The sequence below is a fragment of the Osmerus mordax genome, chromosome 10 (assembly GCF_038355195.1).
Source record: "Osmerus mordax isolate fOsmMor3 chromosome 10, fOsmMor3.pri, whole genome shotgun sequence".
In the NCBI taxonomy this organism is placed as follows: Eukaryota; Metazoa; Chordata; class Actinopteri; order Osmeriformes; family Osmeridae; genus Osmerus; species Osmerus mordax.
In genome coordinates, this window is record NC_090059.1 from 14,978,025 (window position 1) to 14,998,765 (window position 20,741).

A 20,741-nucleotide genomic window follows, 5' to 3' on the forward strand; every position below is an offset into this window, starting at 1 on the left:
ATTCGTTTTGTTGTAATCGTCTCCAAGGAGGGATGAGGTATTGCTGGTGTCATTTAACAGGCCCGTTTAAAATACACAGGGGCTGAATCAAGTGTGTGTGTTTTACAGGTACTCTGTAGTTAGTTTTATCGACAAAAACAAAGACACGCTCTTCCAGGACTTCAAGAGGCTCTTGTATAACAGGTCAGACTCTTCACACAGAATATACCAACCTCTGCTCTTCTCTTCATAGTATATCATCCTCTCGTCCCTCACTGATCTGTCTCCACCTCTCCTCTCTTCCTTCTCCTCCTCCCTCCCTCTCTCTCCGTAGTTCGAACCCAGTTCTGAAGAACATGTGGCCTGAGGGCAAGCTGAGCATCACAGAGGTCACCAAGCGACCCCTGACGGCCGCCACCCTTTTCAAGAACTCCATGATCTCATTGGTGGAGAACCTGGCATGCAAGGTGAGGGGGAGGGACCAAGCCTCTGTCTCCTAACCTGTTAGACATAGACACTCAGTAATAAGGCAATTTCTCTGTGTCCACTTATATATGGTATCTGTTTCTGGCCAATTCTTGTTTGTTACATTGTTTGAAAGTACTAGCTTAGCTTAGCTACGTAGGCTCTGACACAACCCCACGTAGGCTCTGACACAACCCCATCTCATGGGGTTGTGTCAGAGCCTATGTAGCTAAGCTAAGCTAGTACTTTCAATGGCGGGCACATTTTCTAAACATCGCCCCCTGGTGTTCAGGAGCCCTACTACGTCCGCTGCATCAAGCCTAACGAGGTCAAGTCCCCCCTGCTGTTTGAGCAGGAGCGCTGCCGTCACCAGGTGGAGTACCTGGGCCTGCTGGAGAACGTACGAGTGCGCAGGGCCGGCTTCGCCAACCGCCAGACCTACCCACGCTTCCTCCAGAGGTACGGCCCACGCCATGATCCAGTCTGGGGGGAGGAGGAGGTCGTCTCCTGGTGGGAGGGGGTCTGAGCGGAGCCTCGGCTCTGTCTCTAACATCCTCTCTCAAGGAGGTAGTCGGGAGCTGTTCGGCCAATCTCACACCTGACTGGTCACTTCTGCCAGTGCAGTGTTTACACTGCCCTAGACCAGGACAGTACAGTGTTAACACTGCCCTACACCAGGACAGTACAGTGTTTACACTGCCCTACACCAGGACAGTACAGTGTTTACACTGCCCTACACCAGGACAGTACAGTGTTTACACTGCCCTAGACCAGGACAGTACAGTGTTAACACTGCCCTACACCAGGACAGTACAGTGTTTACACTGCCCTACACCAGGACAGTACAGTGTTTACACTGCCCTACACCAGGACAGTACAGTGTTTACACTGCTCTACACCAGGACCAGCCCTACAGCACTGCTTAACAGTGAATTGCTTTTGAGTCAGAGTAGAGTTGGTGCGCTTGAATGTGGAGTAAGACAACTTTTACTTTGGCTTGTGTGAGGAAGGATCGATCATCACTGCCAAAAAAACGCTACTGCTCGGCCCACTATTGACATGAGACTTATTCATCTATACCTCTCTATCTGTATCTAGCCTGCAGTTGGTTCATTCATTATTGACAAGTGTTTGCTCTGCTTGGTCTTTAACATGAAAGGAGTTTCTGATCACAGCACATGCCACAGCCCTCTCTGGGGCTCGACTTGTAACGTGGAGGAGAGGTGGGCAGAGCGGCCACTATGCAGAGGACCTGGGTCACACGTCACATCTCGTCTGTCCCCAGACGCAGAGTGGGCGCTTGTGCGACAGCAAGGACGTCACTGCAGGAACTCGGCATCGGATTTAACCAGATCCGCTCGACACACACACGCTCCTTTTGATTTTGTACGGAATGTGAGATCTGATCTTGGCCTGTCATTGGTTTTAAGGAGCTCTGGTATTTGACTGTGTCAGAAGGATTTTCAACAGTCCAGGCTCTAAGGCGTTTCCCCAAATGGCAGATCAGGACTAGATCCCCACAGTTACACGCACATGGACATAATGGCTCTGGTCGTGTTCCTGTTGTCCCGTTCCCCTGCTACCCTACCCTGGGAAGGTTAAAGGGGATTAGGTAACAGCATGATAGTTTTGTAAAAAACACTTACAACCTTTCTAGCTGCCTCCCTCAAATCATGGGTTGGATCAGTCATTGTCTGGCAGCCTAAGGACTGTGAAATGACTGCTGCAGGACTATGTCCACAGGCCTGGTGACAGTGTTTGGGCTCGTCTTGGCAGAGATAAAAGTTTGTTTCAGTCTCTTTTCAGTCTGTCCATCCCTTCTGTTTCTCACGTGGTCTGGTTGTGTTCTTCTCTGGCCTGACTCACTTCCCTGGCATGACTCACCTCCCAAGCTACCAAACAAAGCTTGGGCTTTCAGTGACGTGAAACCAAGGTGAACACGTCCAAAGTGTCTTTTTTGGAGAGGAGGCTCTGTTTGTTTCTTGAATGACTAAATGACGACCAAAGCTACAACAATTGAAACCAAGAAAAATGGAGGACAGAAGGTATGGCTGCGCTGTCCTCCTGTGACTCATCCTTAACCCTCCTCCTCCCCCTCCTCCTCCCCCTCTTCCTCCATCCCAGGTACAAGATGATCTCAGAGTTCACCTGGCCCAACCACGACCTGTCGTCAGACAAGGAGGCGGTCAGACGTCTCCTGCAGGGCTGCGGCTTCGACCATGACGTGGCGTACGGCAACACCAAGGTGTTCATCCGCACGCCCCGCACCCTCTTCAGCCTGGAGGACCAGAGGACCGACATGGTCACCAGGATCGTCCTTTTCCTCCAGAAGGTCAGCTCGCGTCTTAGCCTAGGCCCTCTCTTGTCTGTCGATCGCTGCATACAGTAGTGTGTGTCGGGGAGTAGGGGTTCAGAGGTTAAGGACATGGGAGGGTTTACTGTGTCAACTGTCATTCTCCAAACAGCACGTGGTGATGAACTAGCACTTCCAAATGAGTTGTTTGTGTTGTGTCGACACAGCTTGCCTGGTCTAAGCTGGTTTTCCCATGGCACCTCTTACTTTGTGGATGTGACCAGCCCATATGCACAACCTTTATATCTGTATCCAACCCACGCGCTCTGCAGTGGATGTGCTGTGCTCGTGTTGAGCGCTGTGCTGACACAGATTAGAAGAGACTCCCTCGCAAACATCTGTCTGCGGCTGATTGCCATTTGAAGATACCTATTATCCGGTGACCTCATTATCTTGTTGCTACCCGGATTGTGTTTCTCATTGAAATTCACAAGGCCGAGTTTTGCATATGAAAACTCCAGAGATGGGAGAAACTCGGAGAGAAAGCTCTTGACATGCATGTGTGTTGTTATGGCATTGTGTTATTTTTGGTGCTTAAGTAATATTGCGCCATTATGGTGTTAGCTCTCTCTCTCCCTCTCTCACCTGGTCTCTCTCTCCCTTTCTCTCTCACCTAGTCTCTCTCTCTCTATCTCTCTCTCTCTCTCTCTCTCTCTCTCTCTCTCTCTCTCTCTAAAAACAGAATAAAAACTAACAGTGGCTCATTACTGCATGGGATACACGGTTGAAGGAGCCCTGAGATGGTGAATGTTCACTTTAACGTTAGATGCAAACACAGGGGATTACGAGAGCAGTATAGATCTTGGTCCAGCTCCCCATTATATCAGGTAGTCGCTCGTGGCTATAGATAAACAAAGACGTACATGAACTGCTTCATCATATTGACAGTTTTATGATACGGAGGCACAGACCTCAACATACATTCAAGTTATTGCTCTGTCTTGAACAACATTATACACACACTATTTCCACTTTAAGTGTGATGAGGGATGTTGGGATATGGAAATTGGATTCCCCTGCCATCTTCTCTCTTTTAGTAGACTGTCACCAAATGCTGCATGGCTGAGTTTCCGACAGCTGAGGGTGGGCTGGTTCTCCGCAGGGTGTAATGATGTAGCGTGCGCTATGACGTGTCTTACAAGACACCTTCACCAGTCCAGTATAAAAACACTGTTGATGCATCGGAAATGAGTTTGTGGCAAGTGAAGGATGTCGTTTTGCTCGCAGGCTTAGTTTGCTGTCAGACTTGCTCCATTTGTCTGTCTGCTCTGGGAGTCAGGTGGCTGAGCGGTTAGGGAATCGGGCTAGTAATCAGAAGGTTGCTGGTTCGATTCCCCGGCAGTGAAAAATGATGTTGTGTCCTTGGGCAAGGCACTTAACCCTACTTGCCTCGGGGGAATGTCCCTGTACTTACTGTAAGTCGCTCTGGATAAGAGTGTCTGCTAAATGACTAAATGTAAATGTAATGCTCTTCTCAAAGGATCTGCGTGATTGAAGGGACGGGTGATCCTAACATCTGTTTGTCCACATTGTGCCGTAGCAGGTGTCCTGGTTCGCCTGGGTGGTTTGAGGTTTGAATCCCTGTTGCAGTCCTTCCTCGTCATCTTGTATAAGTGCTGTTCTTGCAGAATGAAGATTGACTGCTCACCCACAATGTTATTGCATGAAAAATATGTGAGAAGATTCCATTACAATACCTTGTCTTGGATAATCTCTCTCCAAGGACTGTGGTGCGATCAGACCACCAGCCTGTGGTTTCACACATCAGAGGGTCGGATCAACCAAATTGATCTCTTAGATTTTTTGACCTCTGTATTGATCATAATTTGTTGGTTGGCTCCCAGACATGCTGGACTCATGTTCCTGCTGTTCCCTAAGGATAACCCTATCTCATATTATCTCAAAGGATGTTCATGCTTTGATAACCAAGCAGAAAGCCCCGAGGTGATAACAGGTTTTTTGTTTTTTTACTAAAACAAACATCACAGACTAAAGGTTTTTCACATTGAATGTGTTGTGAAGAGATCATTTAGTCCTGACCTCAGTCAATGTCAAGATGATGAAAGGCGCACACATTTATAGTAAACCCACTGACTGAGGTATTGACTCTATGTCTCCCTCACAAACAGATCAGGCCTAAACTAGGGCTCGGCATCTGTGCCAAGCAATCCCCTTATCAGCACCTGGCACACAACTGAGGCTTACGCCAACTGGGCCCATTCTGCCAAGGGTACCGGAGCCTGCTCCAGGAGCTCTCACTCTCTTCCCATCCCCCTGACAGCTCCCTGCAGATGCCCGTAGTAGCCTGGGTCACAACCAGGCTGAGGGCTCCGACGTTAGGACCAAGGAACGGGAGATTTAAGGTGGCGCTCTCCATGGTTCCTCATGCAGAGAACCAGGGTACATTGTGTACTTTCCTCCTCCTTTCCCCCTCCTTTTAGCTCCTTAAATGAGCGTAACCTCTACTCCTCCAGGGAGTGGGAGGGGATGCTAGCTAGAGGAGGGGGGAGGGGATGCTAGCTAGAGGAGGGGGGAGGAGATGCTAGCTGGAGGAGGGGGGAGGGGATGCTAGCTGGAGGAGGGGGGAGGGGGATGGACAGAAAGTGAGAGAGGGAGGAGGAAGGAGACACAGATCCCGACTCTTTCACAGGCTCATTTCACGCTGCCTTTCTCTCCGTCGCTCCTCGTTTCCGCCCCGTTCTCCTGCTTTCCTCGCCTAAGCCGTTCCGCTCCGGCTCTGCGTTGTTCCCCGAGGCTGCCCACCAGAACCCAGGATCCTCTGAATCCCGTCCACAGCTCTCAGCCCTGGTCCTATTACAACTGATTGCTCTCCATCTCTCTATGAGTGACCCACATCTCGTCCACAGGAGCAGCCTGTTCAGAACACGCATCATTATATTCCACCAGCCAATCCCAAGCCTAGAGAACCCTCAGGCCCGTTAAAGGCTAACAGGGACTAAAATACCTCAGTCCAACATAAATACAGATGTTTGAATTATTCATGAGCTCCCCCCCCTCTTCTTAAATGAATATTTCATACATCTTAAGCTCAGCCATCCTCATCACAGTGTCAGTCAGTAGTAGCCTTTGCAGGGGTTGACGAAAGACTAGGAGGGAGGTCCCATGTGTATTGCGAGCTTAAGGTTTAATTGCTTCTGAAAGCTTTACATGTGGCTGTGTTACTGTGGTTTTATCAGTCGGGGCTGGAGACTAGCTAGCTCGCTCCGTGTCTGCCTAACCAGCCAGAACTGATCCCTCTCCTCATCCCCCTCCCTCCCCAGCCTCCTCCCCAGCCTTCTCCCCAGCCTCCTCCCCAGCCTCCTCCCCAGCCTCCTCCCCAGCCTCCTCCCCAGCCTCCTCCCCAGCCTCCTCCCCAGCCTCCTCCCCAGCGTCCTCCCCAGCCTCCTCCCCAGCCTCCTCCCCAGCCTCAGCAGAAAGACGATCCCCTAGCTTGTGACACAGCCGTTATCAAACATGCCCGGCATTCTGCTGCTGCTTACAGTACATTACAACACCATGACACCTGCAATACACTTCAGTATGCCTCACCTCTAAAGGCATACTGTTACATAAAACACCAAACCAACTCTCTCTCGCTCACCTAGTCCCTCTCTCCCTCTCTCACCCCAGCCTCTCTCTCCTGTCTTTCATACTGTATTTGTCAATGGCAGCGCCAAGGCACAGTGGAATACCTGGATATCATTGAGGAGGACTTTGATGAATAGTAGCAGGATTGTTCCCTTCCTCTCTCTCTGTGTTTCTGCACTTCTGTTATCCTCACGTCTTTGATCCCGCCAGCTTAACACTGAGACAAACTGAGTGTTCCCTTTGGGAAGCAACCTACCTCACCACAGCTTCCCACAGTTGAAAATAGAAACCCAGAACACAATTACTGTAGTCTACTGCATCGTTTGATTCATGGGGGGGGGGGGGGGTAAAGGGGCAAATCCTGCATAAAAATATGCAGACTAGTTGCAAAATAGAATAACGTGTCTATGGTTGTACATTGGGAACTAGCCACTGGTAGTCAGAAAGAATCACAGACATAGTGATGGCTAGAACAGCCAAGGGGCTCTCACCATAGCAACCAAGGTTTGGCGAAAAGCCAAAGTGTCTTGCTTTCTACCGATATGACCTTCACTTGCCATTCTCTAAATCCTTCTGGAATCAGCTCTTTCTCTCTTTCTCTCTCTCTCTCTCTCTCTCTCTCTCTCTCTCTCTCTCTCTCTCAAAATATCCAGGAATTTCAGCAGCTTTGCGGTCCTGCAAGTCCCTATCATACACTGTACAATATATTGTTTTGCCCTTAGTGTTGCAATGGCCTTGCATGAATCCTTGTGACTTTGTTCAAGACTCAAATTGCTTTCTCCGTCTACTAAAGTGATAGAGAGCTTCAAGAGATATTCAAAGTCAATCTTTTTTCCTCTTCTTTATAATTCATTCAAGTCAATGTCATCTGTCAATGGTACGAAATCTCTCAAATTCCTGACAGAACTACACCTTGATTCTAACTGTGTGATCACGGTCCCCTTAATGTCGGTGATGATGCTGGAGTGTGATGGGGAAGACGTCAAATGTCTGGGTGTCTGTAATCCGCTCTGCCCCGCGCCGATCATCCCAAAGCTCTATTGATTTATGCTAATTCTCATTGGCTCGTGCCTGGGCCCAGTCTCCCTGGTGACGGCCTGAGGTCAGAGGGTGTTGTGCCCCTGCTAAACTGTGTCACCCACTCCGCCTCCCTCCTCCTCCACACACTGGCTGTATTGAGCGTGTCACTGAAAAGCCACCCGGATGTCCCTGGGCGATGGGGAAATAGGGCTCCAGCACCGGGTAGCAGTCATGTGTGTCAGCCAGGCCAAGCAGGCTATCCATCTCCTCCATGTCTCATTTGTTGAGTTGTTTCCAGTGGGAAACTGTTATTTGGTCACAAGATTGAAAGGGCCAACTGGGAAGCCAAATGATGCTGGTCCATTTTGGATTGTTTGCCTGTAAAGTGCAGTCCTAGTTAGTTATGTACCCTCAGTATAGTTAGTCCTCATATTTAATTTTAAGATTCCTTAAATGTTTAATGTAAGCACCTTCTGCTAAAGCAAAATCCTTATCTGTGCAAACTTTCATGGTGAATAAAACCCATTCTGATTCTGATTCAATAAACACATGCGGTAGTTATGGATTCCGTGTGCCCGACTGTAGGGTCAGTTGTGTCGCTTTGTGTCTGATCCTAAACCCGTTTGCACTCTCAGAAGCCCAGCCAGTGTCTGGGTATGCGTAATTTGTGATGGCTTTTACCCAGAATGCATTTCGGAGCCCCTAATAAAGCCCTAGCAATCTGGGCTGTAGAGATCCCCAAATTGGCTTTGATGAGGTCGTAAATCTAGCAGCCCGGAGCATAGGGAAGCAACACCATGATGGCAGTGTCTCTAAAAGGCTGATCAGATGGCTTTATTGGCCGGGAGGGCTGACGGGCCTTGTTATTGGCCTGATTTACCCAGCATCCCCTGGGTGTCATCTTCGCACCCCGCCTTCTCGCTGGTGATAATCCCACACCGCCTGCCTCTTTGTTTAAGCGCAGTCGCCCGATGGAGTGTGTGTGGGAGGGAAGGTTGTGTGTTTGTCTGTGTGTGTGTGTGTGTGTCTGTGTGTGTGTCTGTGTGTGTGTGTGTGTCACCCCCTTCCCTCCATTTACCTGTCGTATATCTTAACAGGCTTAAGATAATAGATTCAGATTACGTCAGGATTTATCTGATCTCATGTTGCTTTATGCTCTCTGGACGCCCACGTTCACCTTCCGCTCGAGCCATCTGCATGCTAATTCCTGCTCCATCCACAGCAGGCATTAGCAGCTACCTACAGTGGTGGGTCTGATGCAGGCATTGTTATGACTGTGCTGTTGCAGACAATCTACAGTTGCCATATGCCGTCGTGTCCCTGTTACATGGTTGTACTCCACATGAGTGTAAGAAAAGGGTAGCAATGCCAACTGTGAGCTTGTTTTTTAAGCTTGAGTGGTTTAAACATTTCCTATCTCCAGAACATTAGTTGCTCTGAAAATGAATTAAGGTGGAAATGTAAAAAGGAAGTGAGTTAACTGGACAGGCAGACGGTATGGGAGTTCCTTTTTAAATTCCACCAGTCTCACAACTAGAATACACACAGGTCCCTGAAGCAATCTCCTTTTCTCTATTCTACTACACAATCTCTCCATACCATCTTAAAGCACGGCCCTAAGAAAAGGCTTAATTCCCCTGAACTTCTGATGAAATCTAAATCTGAAAAGATATAAATCTCTAATACGGCGGGGGCTGAAAGAATTCATTCATCTCATCAACATCTCACTCATGTGGGAGAGCTGCTCCTCCACTGTGTGTGTGTGTGTGTGTTGTCACAGGGCTCGGCGGCTGTGTTGAATATGTATCACCCCCCCGTCCCCAGTCACCGAGGGCTGCAGCGCGTGGGGTGGGGATGGAGGCTGGATTCTGGGGGTGCGAGGTCATCATTAAGGGACAGTAGGGTTCAGGTTCCTGTCAGGCTGTCCTTGACTGATCTCTGTGTGCTGGAGCTTCTGGTAGGAGGGCTCCTGTGGAGCTGCCTGGACTGGAACTGGGATGTCGACTGAACCCGTCAATACATTTACATTACATTACATTTATTCATTTGGCAGACGCTCTTATCCAGAGCGACTTACAGTAAGTACAGGGACATTCCCCCGAGGCAAGTAGGGTGAAGTGCCTTGCCCAAGGACACAACGTCAGTTAGCATGACCGGGAATCGAACTGGCAACCTTCGGATTACTAGCCCGAATCCCTCACCACTCAGCCACCTGACTCCCTATATATAATAACAGTGGGCCCACCACCGAGAGGCACCGCAGAGGAGCTTCCTTTGTGTGGCCTCTGGTGACAGTTCACCACGTTGGATGGATACCGGTCTGGCAGGAGAGAAGGGGAGCCAGGGGAATGGCACCATTTAATCTGTTATCCCCTGGAGTCAAGATCCAGTCCTCTCATCCTCAGGACTGCTAATGAAAATCCAGCCGGCCTCTTCAGGTGGAGAGCCCCAGCACGTTTCATGTGCAGACAAAGAAAAACTGCCTTTTGTTCTCGGAAAGGTCCTCACACTTACATTAGAGATGAAATATTCATCATCTCCACATTACCATTGGGCATGTATTTGAATTTTAAAAACCCTCGCCCTAACCCCGTACCCCCGCCCTTATCAGCATAGACTCGTGCCTAGACATCCTCGCAATTAAGAGTTATCATTTTGAGCTTACATTGTGTTAACTACTCTTGGAGGGGTCTCCATGAATCAGGAAGTAGAAGGGAGCATATGGTAGTGGTCCTAGAGAGAGAGAGGCCCAGGAGCTATGGCTCCCCAGGGTCTCTCTACCATCTATTATTCATGTCTTAGAGGGGCTGATAGCTGTACAGCTGATGTGTGTGGTTACACAGGCTCTGGGCATGTGAGCCTCTCACAAACACTCCACTGTGCACTCACGTGTTTGTGAGTGTTTGTGAGTGTTTGTTAAAGTGGTTGGGCTTTTTTTGTTCTGAAATACAGATTCATGGCTTTTAGAAACCAAGAATACATAGGAAATAATGTCACTATAAATAACGTAACAAAGAAATGATTTAAACTGTGTGTATAAAGTGATTTATCACTTTATGAATATGCACACAGGCAGTAAACGTGATTCAGTATCACAGAATACCACATATTGATGGTGTATGATTAGACCATGTTCCATGCAGACCATGTGACCATGTTCCATGCAGACCATGTGACCATGTTCCTGGTCTCACCTGTGGTGTGATTTCCCAGGTGTGGCGTGGCACCATCGCCAGGATGCGTTACAGGCGCATGCGAGCCGCACTCATCATCCTCCGGGCCTACCGCCGCTACAAGGTCAAGTCCTACATCCGGGAGGTCAACCGGCGCTTCAAAAATGTGCAGTCCATGAAGGACTACGGGAGACACGTCAAGTGGCCCACGCCACCCAAAGTCCTGCGGCGGTTTGAAGAAGCACTGAGGAGCATCTACGGCAGGTAAAAAGACAAGATGTTATTCAGGCACGCGCACACACACACACTTCTCTCAATCGCCTACAGATATACATGAACACAGGTACGCCAACACACACACTCATTATATATAGGGCTGGATATGAGTCATTTCCTGCTTGCGTCCTGTACTCACACAGCAGAAACTCCAAGCTCTTCTGCTCCTGTGTTGTGAGTGCGCTGAGGGTTTAGCATGGTGCTATATGGCCCTGGGTGTTGTTTCCTACACAGCTGGGTCCCTCTGAAGGCTCTTACACATGTTTCCTTCAGCCCAAGGTGCTGCGCTCAACATTGATTTTTCCTCCTAGGGCTCGTATTCTACCTTCATCCTCGCCAAGGTTTTTTTTCCTAAAACCTGCATTCTGAAACTCAGTGAGCACTGTTTGGAGGTAGAAGGGAGGGAGGGAGGTTGAGAGAGAGGGAGAGAGAGCCAAAGAATGTCTGATCTGTCTGTTGACGGGCAGATGATGCGCCTATCAGGGATGGGCGCCCCTGGGCGGCGTTGCCTTGATAGGTGTCAGTAACAAAGAGATTCGCTGTATTGATGTGTGTGTGTCTGGGCTTCAGGTGGTGGGCGTGGACCCTGATCAAAGGCCTGTCTCCAGAGGAGACCCTGCAGGTGAGGGCCAAGGTAGCCACCCTGGAGGCCCTCAAGGGCCAGAGGGCGGATCTGGGCCTGCAGAGGACCTGGGAAGGCAACTACCTGGTGAGGACAATAACACAATGGAAGCAACGTGCGCTTTTGATATAGAAGTCCTACTTGTGTGTGCGTCATTAGAACGGAAACTGTTGAAATGACAAAACAGCTTGTGTATGTGCCGTTGGTACGTACGTCTTAGTTCTCAAGAGTGTAATTTCTGATCTTGCTGAACCCCAATGCTGTGTAAAGTGCTTTGTCCTTTCATGAGGAAACAAATTGGTGTGACGTCCATTGTGTGTGTGGATCTTTGTTTCCCTCCAGAAGAGAGACAGCCCTGAGACGGCCTCCTCCTTCACGCTGCTCTCCAGTGAGCTGCAGAGGAAAGACAAGTTCATGAGGATCCTCTTCTCCTGCAACGTGCGCAAGGTACAGGTGTACACCCAACTGTCCTGATATCGCTCTCTCTCTCTCTGTGTCTCTCTCTCTCCCTCTGTGTCTCTCTTTCTCTTTCTTTCTCTCTCTCTCTCTCTCTCTCTCTCTCTCTCTTTCTCTCTCTCTCTCTCTCTCTCTCTCTCTCTCTCTCTCTCTCTCTCTCTCTCTCTCTCTCACTCTCGCACAGCGGGCAAAATTATTTGGAATCTTGCTCACGCAATTTCTGGGGAAGTCAGCGGGTGTTTGCTGCACCATGTGTGGAATTATTGAATAATTGAGTCATTTGGATGGTCCCTGTAACCAATCGAGTCCCCGACTGTACAGAAAGGGGTTTGTGTGAAAAGAAGCGTGTGTGTTGTGAATTCAGATTCCATCTAGAAGCTTCTGACACGTCCTCTCTACAAGCTCTCATAACCTGCTCTGGAAGAACTTAACGTTGGCACGAAAAACATCAAACTCCTGGATCTTTTTTCTGATTAGACGGATGCGTGACCAGAGCAACAGCATGGTCGTGCCCTATCCCTCTTACACACACACACACACTTCCTGGTAGCAGCCGGTGGTGTGTTTGGATGTGTGTGCGGAGCTCCTGTGGGGTGACTGATGAGGCCTTTTGTGTTTCCCAGATCAACCGTTTCCACAAGTCTGAGAACCGGGCTGTCCTCATCACAGACCGGCACCTGTACAAGATGGACCCCCTGAAGCAGTACAAGCCTATGAAGAACATCCCTCTCTACAACGTAAGAACAGCACTACATCACATGAACATCCCTCTCTACAACGTAAGAACAGCACTACATCACATGAACATCCCTCTCTACAACGTAAGAACAGCACTACATCACATGAACATCCCTCTCTACAACGTAAGAACAGCACTACATCACATGAACATCCCTCTCTACAACGTAAGAACAGCACTACATCACATGAACATCCCTCTCTACAACGTAAGAACAGCACTACATCACATGAACATCCCTCTCTACAACGTAAGAACAGCACTACATCACATGAACATCCCTCTCTACAACGTAAGAACAGCACTACATCACATGAACATCCCTCTCTACAACGTAAGAACAGCACTACATCACATGAACATCCCTCTCTACAACGTAAGAACAGCACTACATCACATGAACATCCCTCTCTACAACGTAAGAACAGCACTACATCACATGAACATCCCTCTCTACAACGTAAGAACAGCACTACATCACATGAACATCCCTCTCTACAACGTAAGAACAGCACTACATCACATGAACATCCCTCTCTACAACGTAAGAACAGCGCTACATCACATGAACATTCCTCTCTACGACGTAAGAACAGCGCCACATCACATGAACATTCCTCTCTGCTACGAAAGAACAGCGCCACATTACATGAACATCCCTCTCTACAACGTAAGAACAGCACTACATCACATGAACATCCCTCTCTACAACGTAAGAACAGCACTACATCACATGAACATCCCTCTCTACAATGTAAGAACAGCACTACATCACATGAACATCCCTCTCTACAACGTAAGAACAGCACTACATCACATGAACATCCATCTCTACAACGTAAGAACAGCACTACATCACATGAACATCCATCTCTACAACGTAAGAACAGCACTACATCACATGAACATCCCTCTCTACAACGTAAGAACAGCACTACATCACATGAACATCCCTCTCTACAACGTAAGAACAGCACAACATCACATGAACATCCATCTCTACAACGTAAGAACAGCACTACATCACATGAACATCCCTCTCTACAACGTAAGAACAGCACTACATCACATGAACATCCCTCTCTACAACGTAAGAACAGCACTACATCACATGAACATCCCTCTCTACAACGTAAGAACAGCACTACATCACATGAACATCCCTCTCTACAACGTAAGAACAGCGCCACATCACATGAACATTCCTCTCTGCAACGTAAGAACAGCGCCACATCACATGAACATTCCTCTCTGCAACGTAAGAACAGCGCCACATTACATGAACATCCCTCTCTACAACGTAAGAACAGCACTACATCACATACAACCCTGTAGCATTGCATCGCAGTGTTTCAGATCACCACGCCTTCTTAATCAGACTCTTATCTCAGTAACAAAGGCCTCTCAAAAACTGGTTTTGTTCCTTTCTAATGTGAGCTAAATTAAACGTTTTGTTAGAATGCCATAGAGAGGCCGTGGAAACGAGTTAAAGGCTTGATGAATCATGCTTTTTTTTCTCAGAGCCGGGGACAAATTAAATACGTTATTATGGGATTTAATAGGATGTAAATTGATTTTGTGTTAGCATAGTGTTTATGATAGAGGTGTTGAATAATCTGAGCGCATCGTTCTGGAAGGAGCCGGCCAACGTTCCAAATGTAAAATTCTCACCCTTTCTCCAATTGGCTGACTCCAAACTACATCTAGCTTCTGATAGGTCGACTATGGAAGCCGCATCCGCAGAGAGCACATGAGGTTGTTTCCATGGTGAACTATCCTCTGTGTGTTTTGTTTTTAGATTTAAACCACATTCCCCCCAAAAAACTGACTGGCTTTTTCTTAAAGTTTGTTTACGTAACATATAAACCTCATTGTATAACTTTGTGTTTATTTATTGGTTTCTTTGTATCTCTCTCTCTCTGTCATTCTCTGTCTTCGATAAAGCCTAATTTCTTACAATATTTTGCATAACTGGTATAACTGGCTGAGACTGCCTCAACAGTTGACCTTGAGGGGAAGATGGAGACAGAGACGGAGGGAGGGAGACGGAGGGAGGGAGGGAGGGAGGGAGGGAGGGAGGGAGGGAGGGAGGGAGGGAGGGAGGGAGGGAGGGAGGGAGGGAGGGAGGGAGGGAGGGAGGGAGGGAGGGAGAGGTGTTAAGCATGAATCTCCTGGTAGATACAGCCCCCCCAAACCCCCACCAGCTCCCTCCCGCTTAAATGAATGAGAAATGAGCCGGATGCGAGATGACAATTGTGACAAGACTGTCCGGTGTTCAGTCTGACATGGTGACAGCCTGGCCTCATCTCTGCATCCCTGAAGTGAACGGAGGATGGGAGGAGACCAGAGGAAAGGAGAACAGCAGGGCTAGCTAAGAACACACACACACACACAAAGCTTGCAGGACTGAGTCCAACACAGGAGACTCATAGGCAACACTGTTGGAAACTGAATGGCCTTTGTCACCAACGCACCCAATATTGAGGTCAGGATAGCATACCTGCAAGGGTAGAACCACTAATGTATCCTCATTGACACGGTTATTACTGTAAATGTCATCGGCAGGAGTGAGAACACTGGTCAAGGTGAAAGAGGGATGGGCTGTGAAGACTGAAATGCATAGTAAGGGTAGTGCCTGGGGGGCGGTGCCTGGGGGGGCGGGGGGGGGGGGATCGATTAGAGAAGGTTGCCTAGAGGGGAGGGGCGGTTAAGGTTTGATTAGCGAGATGCCCCGACTCGCCAAACTCGGCTGCCCTCCGGTTATTTACTGCTCCTGGAGGGGAGAGGTGGGGGACGGCCAGGGGGAGAGGTGGGGGAGGGCCAGGGAGGGCCAGGGGGAGAGGTGGGGGAGGTCCAGGGGGAGAGGTGGGGGAGGGCCAGGGGGAGAGGTGGGGGAGGGCCAGGGGGAGCGGTGGGGGAGGGCCAGGGAGATGAAGAGCTCCCTACACGTCTATACAGGACCACTGAGGAGTCCCTGGGATTTATATGCCAATTAACACCCTGACTACCTACACTGGATCATTACTTTGTTAAATGTCTTTGCCATGGTGGTGTGTCCTTGTTAAAAGAAAAAAAGGGAAAAAAGCATGTTGTAAAATGGTACAATATCCCCCTCCTGTCTTCCTTCAGTCTTCCATCTCTATCACTGACACATCTGACATGTTCCCTCCTACCTCTACCCTTTCTTAACCCCTTCCCCTGACCCTCCATCTCTCTCTCTTCACCTCTCCTGTCTCCTTACCTCTCTCCTTACCTCTCTCCCTTCTCTCCTTACCTCTCTCCTTACCTCTCTCCCTTCTCTCCTTACCTCTCTCCTTACCTCTCTCCTTCTCTCCTTACCTCTCTCCTTACCTCTCCTGTCTCCTTACCTCTCTCCTTACCTCTCCTGTCTCCTTACCTCTCTCCTTACCTCTCTCCCTTCTCTCCTTACCTCTCTCCTTACCTCTCTCTTTACCTCCCTCCTCTCTCATTTACCTCTCCAGTCTCCTCTCCTCCCTCCTGTCCTCTTCTCCCTCTATCCTTCACATCCAGTGCTCTTCCCCTTTCACTGCGCTGCTCTGCCGTTGTCATGCCAACTTCCCAGGAGACAGGGTTGTCATGGTGATGGAGCGGGAGGGCAGATCAGCTGATGTCTGGTGTCGTTCAGGCATGTGCACAAATGGCCTCCCTGCATATATGCTCTCTCTGTCTGTACTTCCCAGTAGAGCTTATTTGTTTTTTCCCTCGCTCACTTTTCCTTTCTCGCTCTCTCACGCTGCCCATCTCATTATTACAGCTTTGTCCCTTTGAGAATGGTTTCACACATTCGAGACACAATGTGTCTTGTCGATGTCTGTGGGGACTTGTGGGAGGAAAGGAGAGTGGACAGTGATTTGAGTCAACATCAAAGGCAGCCTAACTGGTCACAGCTTGGCTCATTATACTGTTAGCCTTTTAGTCATACTGCATAGCCCTCTCTCCCATCCACTTTCTTTCTGTCTCCGTCTCTTCCCCTCTCTCTCTCCCCCCCCCTCCTCCTTCCATCTCAAAGGGTTACGTAACCTCAGATTCACTCCCTCAAGAATAGGCTGGCACTCAATTCACATTGCTATGACAACTCTGTCTTGGACCAGAATGCGCTGGTCAGATGGCTCGTCTCTGGACTGCACATGTTTTAAATGTGCCCACTCCGCAAAACACACTTACTCACTCCTTACACACAGCTGGCGAGGAACAGGACATTTACTAACACACATGATGTCTCTGGTGGGGTCGACATGTCGAAAAGAAAGAGTGAAGAAGCAAACCAGCAGTAGTCTGAGAAAATCTTTATCATTATCCCTCTAATTACATAAATGAGTCCCAGTTCCGACCATTGCACTTTTAATATAAATGTTAATGTGACCTGTGTGCCGTCTTGTTCCACGTGATAAACCCCACGAGTGGCAGATCCTGTAGTGCTCCTGTATACCTGCTGACAGGTACATCCAGCCAGGAGACAAACCATCACATGTTGTAGGTAAATAAGATAGCTGCTACCTCCCCTGAGGGGAAGTCATGCTGCCTCTAGCATTAAGCTGATGGAGATGGAATAATGATTTGTCCCCAGTAAGGGATTCTCCCCCCCCCCCCCCCCCCCCCGGGTGTTTCCTCAGCTTACACTGGCCCAGTGGAGCACCTCTGAGATGGAGGGAAAGGTAGATCGATAAATCCAAATATTGATTTCCGTCCCGAGCAAGACTGATGGCACACAGTCCTGTGCTTCTCAACAGCGCTACCTGCTCTTTACACAACACTTCTGCGGTTTATGACTACACATCTCACTAAGATTTGTCTTCCAATTAATTGAAGTAATCGAATTCTCAATTCTGCCGTCGCTGAAACGCATCTTGTTGTCCATTGGGCTTTAGTTTTCCATAAAAGCAGTAAAGCCCTTATCCTGGGGAAAACTCCCCAGGGATTTCACTTCCTAGGTAAATGAGGTATGATGGATGGTAGTTTTGATTTGGTGGGAAAACCCAAGTGCAGAAATGTCCTTAGAGCTGTACTAACTTCAGTGTGTGTGTGTGTCTCCCAGGTGACAGGGGTGAGTGTGTCTCCAGGGAAGGACCAGCTGGTGGTGTTCCACACTAAGGACAGCAGGGACCTGGTGGTGTGCCTACAGGGCATGGTGCCCGCTGGAGAAAAGTCGTATCGGGGAACTGGTGGGCACCCTGCTTAGCCACTTCAAAAGGTAGCGTGTCTGTGTCTATTTGTCCATCTGCCCTTTGTGTGTGTCTGTCTGACTGTCTCTCCTTTGCCTTTTTGTCCTGTAATCTGTCCCAGTCATATCACTTAACAGACCATTCCTGGTTGGAATCAGACTGTCAGGTTGTGGCGTGTCTGTAATTCCTCTCTCTGGTGAGTGGGAGTGCTCCAGATGTGCCTGCTGGCCTGAGGTGACTTGGTATGCAGGATGACTGTAGGACTGAGGCCAGCTGGACAGGATCTCTGGTGTGCTGTTCCTGTGCCTGGTGCTGCACAGTCCTGTCGGAGCTGTCCTGGTGTGACTCTGTGTCCCTGCTCTCACTGCCTGTCAGATATGACTGCCTCGTGGCCTCGTCTGACTCGCTGTATATCTCTGATCTCCGCTTGCTCTGCTGCTGCACTACCTGAAATCTGTTGGATTGTTGAATGTTTCTAACAATGATACCTGATTCGGATCTGTGTGCCTGTTTGAGTGTGTGTGTGTGTCTGTGTGTGTCTGTGTGTGTCTGTGTGTGTCTGTGTGTGTGTCTGTGTGTGTCTGTGTGTGTGTCTGTGTGTGTGTGTGTCTGTGTGTCTGTCTGTGTGTGTGTAGGCGATGCTATCATGTCTCCTTTGTACTCAGGTTGTCTGTGTGTCAGGCTAGGCTGCGATGCCATTGGGTCCTTGTTAATGACCCTCCATGTGCTTCATATACAGGCCCATCCATCACTGTGAAACATGGGCTGAACAATAGGCCGTACCCACTCTGTCACTGGTATGCGTGGACGTGCGTGTGTGTGTGTGTGTGATGTATACTCCCCCTACAGATCCCTGCAGATGTCGATTTAACCTTTCTCTCTCCTTCAGCATGGAGCACAGTGCCCAGGCTGAAGACAATGCAGACAGATCTGTGGCAGCTTACTGCTCACACATGGGGCCAGTGTCCATGGCACATTCTCCATCCCCACAACATGACACCATGTGTAGGACAGAGCGACGCTGAGACTAAGCCCCCCTCTTCATTGCACTGGCAGGTCTAGACTGAGTTGAGAACTAGGACAAAATGGCGGATACATTGGCTCGGTCCCTAAGATTCGGTAAAAAATAACATTTAAATAAAAAAACATTTAATTTGCGACGCGAGTGGTTTTACTTTTAGATATGTCAGCACCGCCATATTGTAGATACAGATATGCAAGCTCAAAATAACTGATTCTCCGAATCGGGTTTGCTTATAAGAACATAACCCTCTTATCTGTTGTGACGCACCCCAGTTGTCTAGAAACTCAGTGAAACTCCAGCCCGCTCTGCATAAAACCCCACAGGATTAGAGCTCTCTTCTCGCCTTTACCTCCTCCCTCCCTCGCTCTCACTCCTTCTTAGTCCTTTTTCTTTTTTTCTTCTATGTCTATTTTTGTCCATGTTGCCCCCTCTTTCTGCTGCTGTGTCCCTCTCTCTCTCTCTCCCTCTCTCTCTCTCTCTCTCTCTCTCTCTCTCTCTCCCCCCTCTCTCTCTCTCTCTCTCTCTCTCTCACTCTCACTTGCTTTCTCTTCTCTCACACTGTCGCTCTTCTTTTTCTCCTTTTGCACCCTACTTTCTCTCACTGTGTCTCCTTTCTCTTTTCATCACCCACATTCTCTCTCTGTCTCTGTCTCTCTGTCTCTCTGTCTCTCTCTCTCTCTGTCTCTCTCTCTACCCTCCATTCTGGAGAGTAGATGAAATATTGAAGGCAGCAGTGCAGTGGAAGCCTGCTCTATATTTAGAGCAGGGTCTGTCTAGATTGACATGCACCCCACGCACACACCAGGCTCTGCAGCAGTGTCCCTGCTCCTGGGATAGGGGGCAGAGACACCCTTCATCTGGCACACACATAAACACACCTTCCCAGAATGGCAGACACGCACTTTTACGTTGCACACCGAAACCTGTACATTCAGACATGCTCACACACTCACTCACTCACACACTCACTCACTCACTCACTCACTCACTCACTCACATGACACTTCCTTCAGACCCCTTTCCAGGTGGCACTGTAGTTTTATTGTGTGTGTTTAGAGCTGTGGTCTAACCCAAACTGAAGGGAAGTTCCTTAAAAGATGCTGCAGTCCTTGACATACTAATAATTTGTGTCAACATGGTTTGGACTCTTGTATATTGTCTCTGAATGGGTTTCTCAGAACCATGGTTCCTAAGGCAGTCCTCTAATCCTACTGTTGTCCAGATGGACTAATGACATCTGGACAGGATGGATTAACGGGTCAGAGGTCACAAAATGATCTTTCTTTATGGGTCTTTCTTTTCTCTACCTCTTCTATTCTTTTTCTTCTCTCTCTCTCTCTCTCTCTCTCTCTCTCTCTCTCTCTCTCTCTCTCTCTCTTCTCTCTCTCTCTCTCTCTCTCTCTCTGTGTGTGTGTATCGCTCTGTATCTCTCTCTCGCTCTGTATCTCTCTGTCTCTGCAGGAATTCATTAACTCCTTTCCTCTCCTGTGTGTCTTCCCTCAGAGGAATATGTGGTGTATTCTGGTCTCCTGCCCTGTAATGAGAAGGAAGGCTCCTCTCTCCTCACAGGCCGCTTGGGACAGGGAGGGAACAGAGAGCGATGTGGGAAATGTCATCTAGAAAACTCCTCTTTTCATCTAACCTGCGCCTTCCACTCTTTTCTCTCTTTTGTTCTTTCATTCATACTTCTGCCTCTCGCTCTGTCACTTTCTTTTTGCTCTCTATCGCTGTCACTTTGTCTCTCTCTTTCCCTCTCTCTCTCTTTTCCACCCTCTGTCTCATGAGTGACTCAGCAGCAAAGTCCACGGCTCTCAGTTGAGGGGCCCAGAGGGGCTGTGCCTCTAACCCCCGCTCGTCAAATCG

General features: G+C 48.8%; 1 protein-coding gene across 1 annotated transcript in view; it reads left to right on the forward strand.

Moving 5' to 3' along the window:
* Positions 1-20,741, forward strand: part of myo1d (myosin 1D) — a 56,348-nt gene that overhangs the window by 27,988 nt on the left and 7,619 nt on the right. The window contains 10 exon segments of the mRNA XM_067244493.1: positions 109-183; positions 314-446; positions 737-903; positions 2,569-2,776; positions 10,619-10,842; positions 11,425-11,563; positions 11,819-11,923; positions 12,556-12,669; positions 17,728-17,835; positions 17,837-17,883. Of these exon segments, the coding sequence (XP_067100594.1) occupies positions 109-183; positions 314-446; positions 737-903; positions 2,569-2,776; positions 10,619-10,842; positions 11,425-11,563; positions 11,819-11,923; positions 12,556-12,669; positions 17,728-17,835; positions 17,837-17,883 (1,320 nt within the window).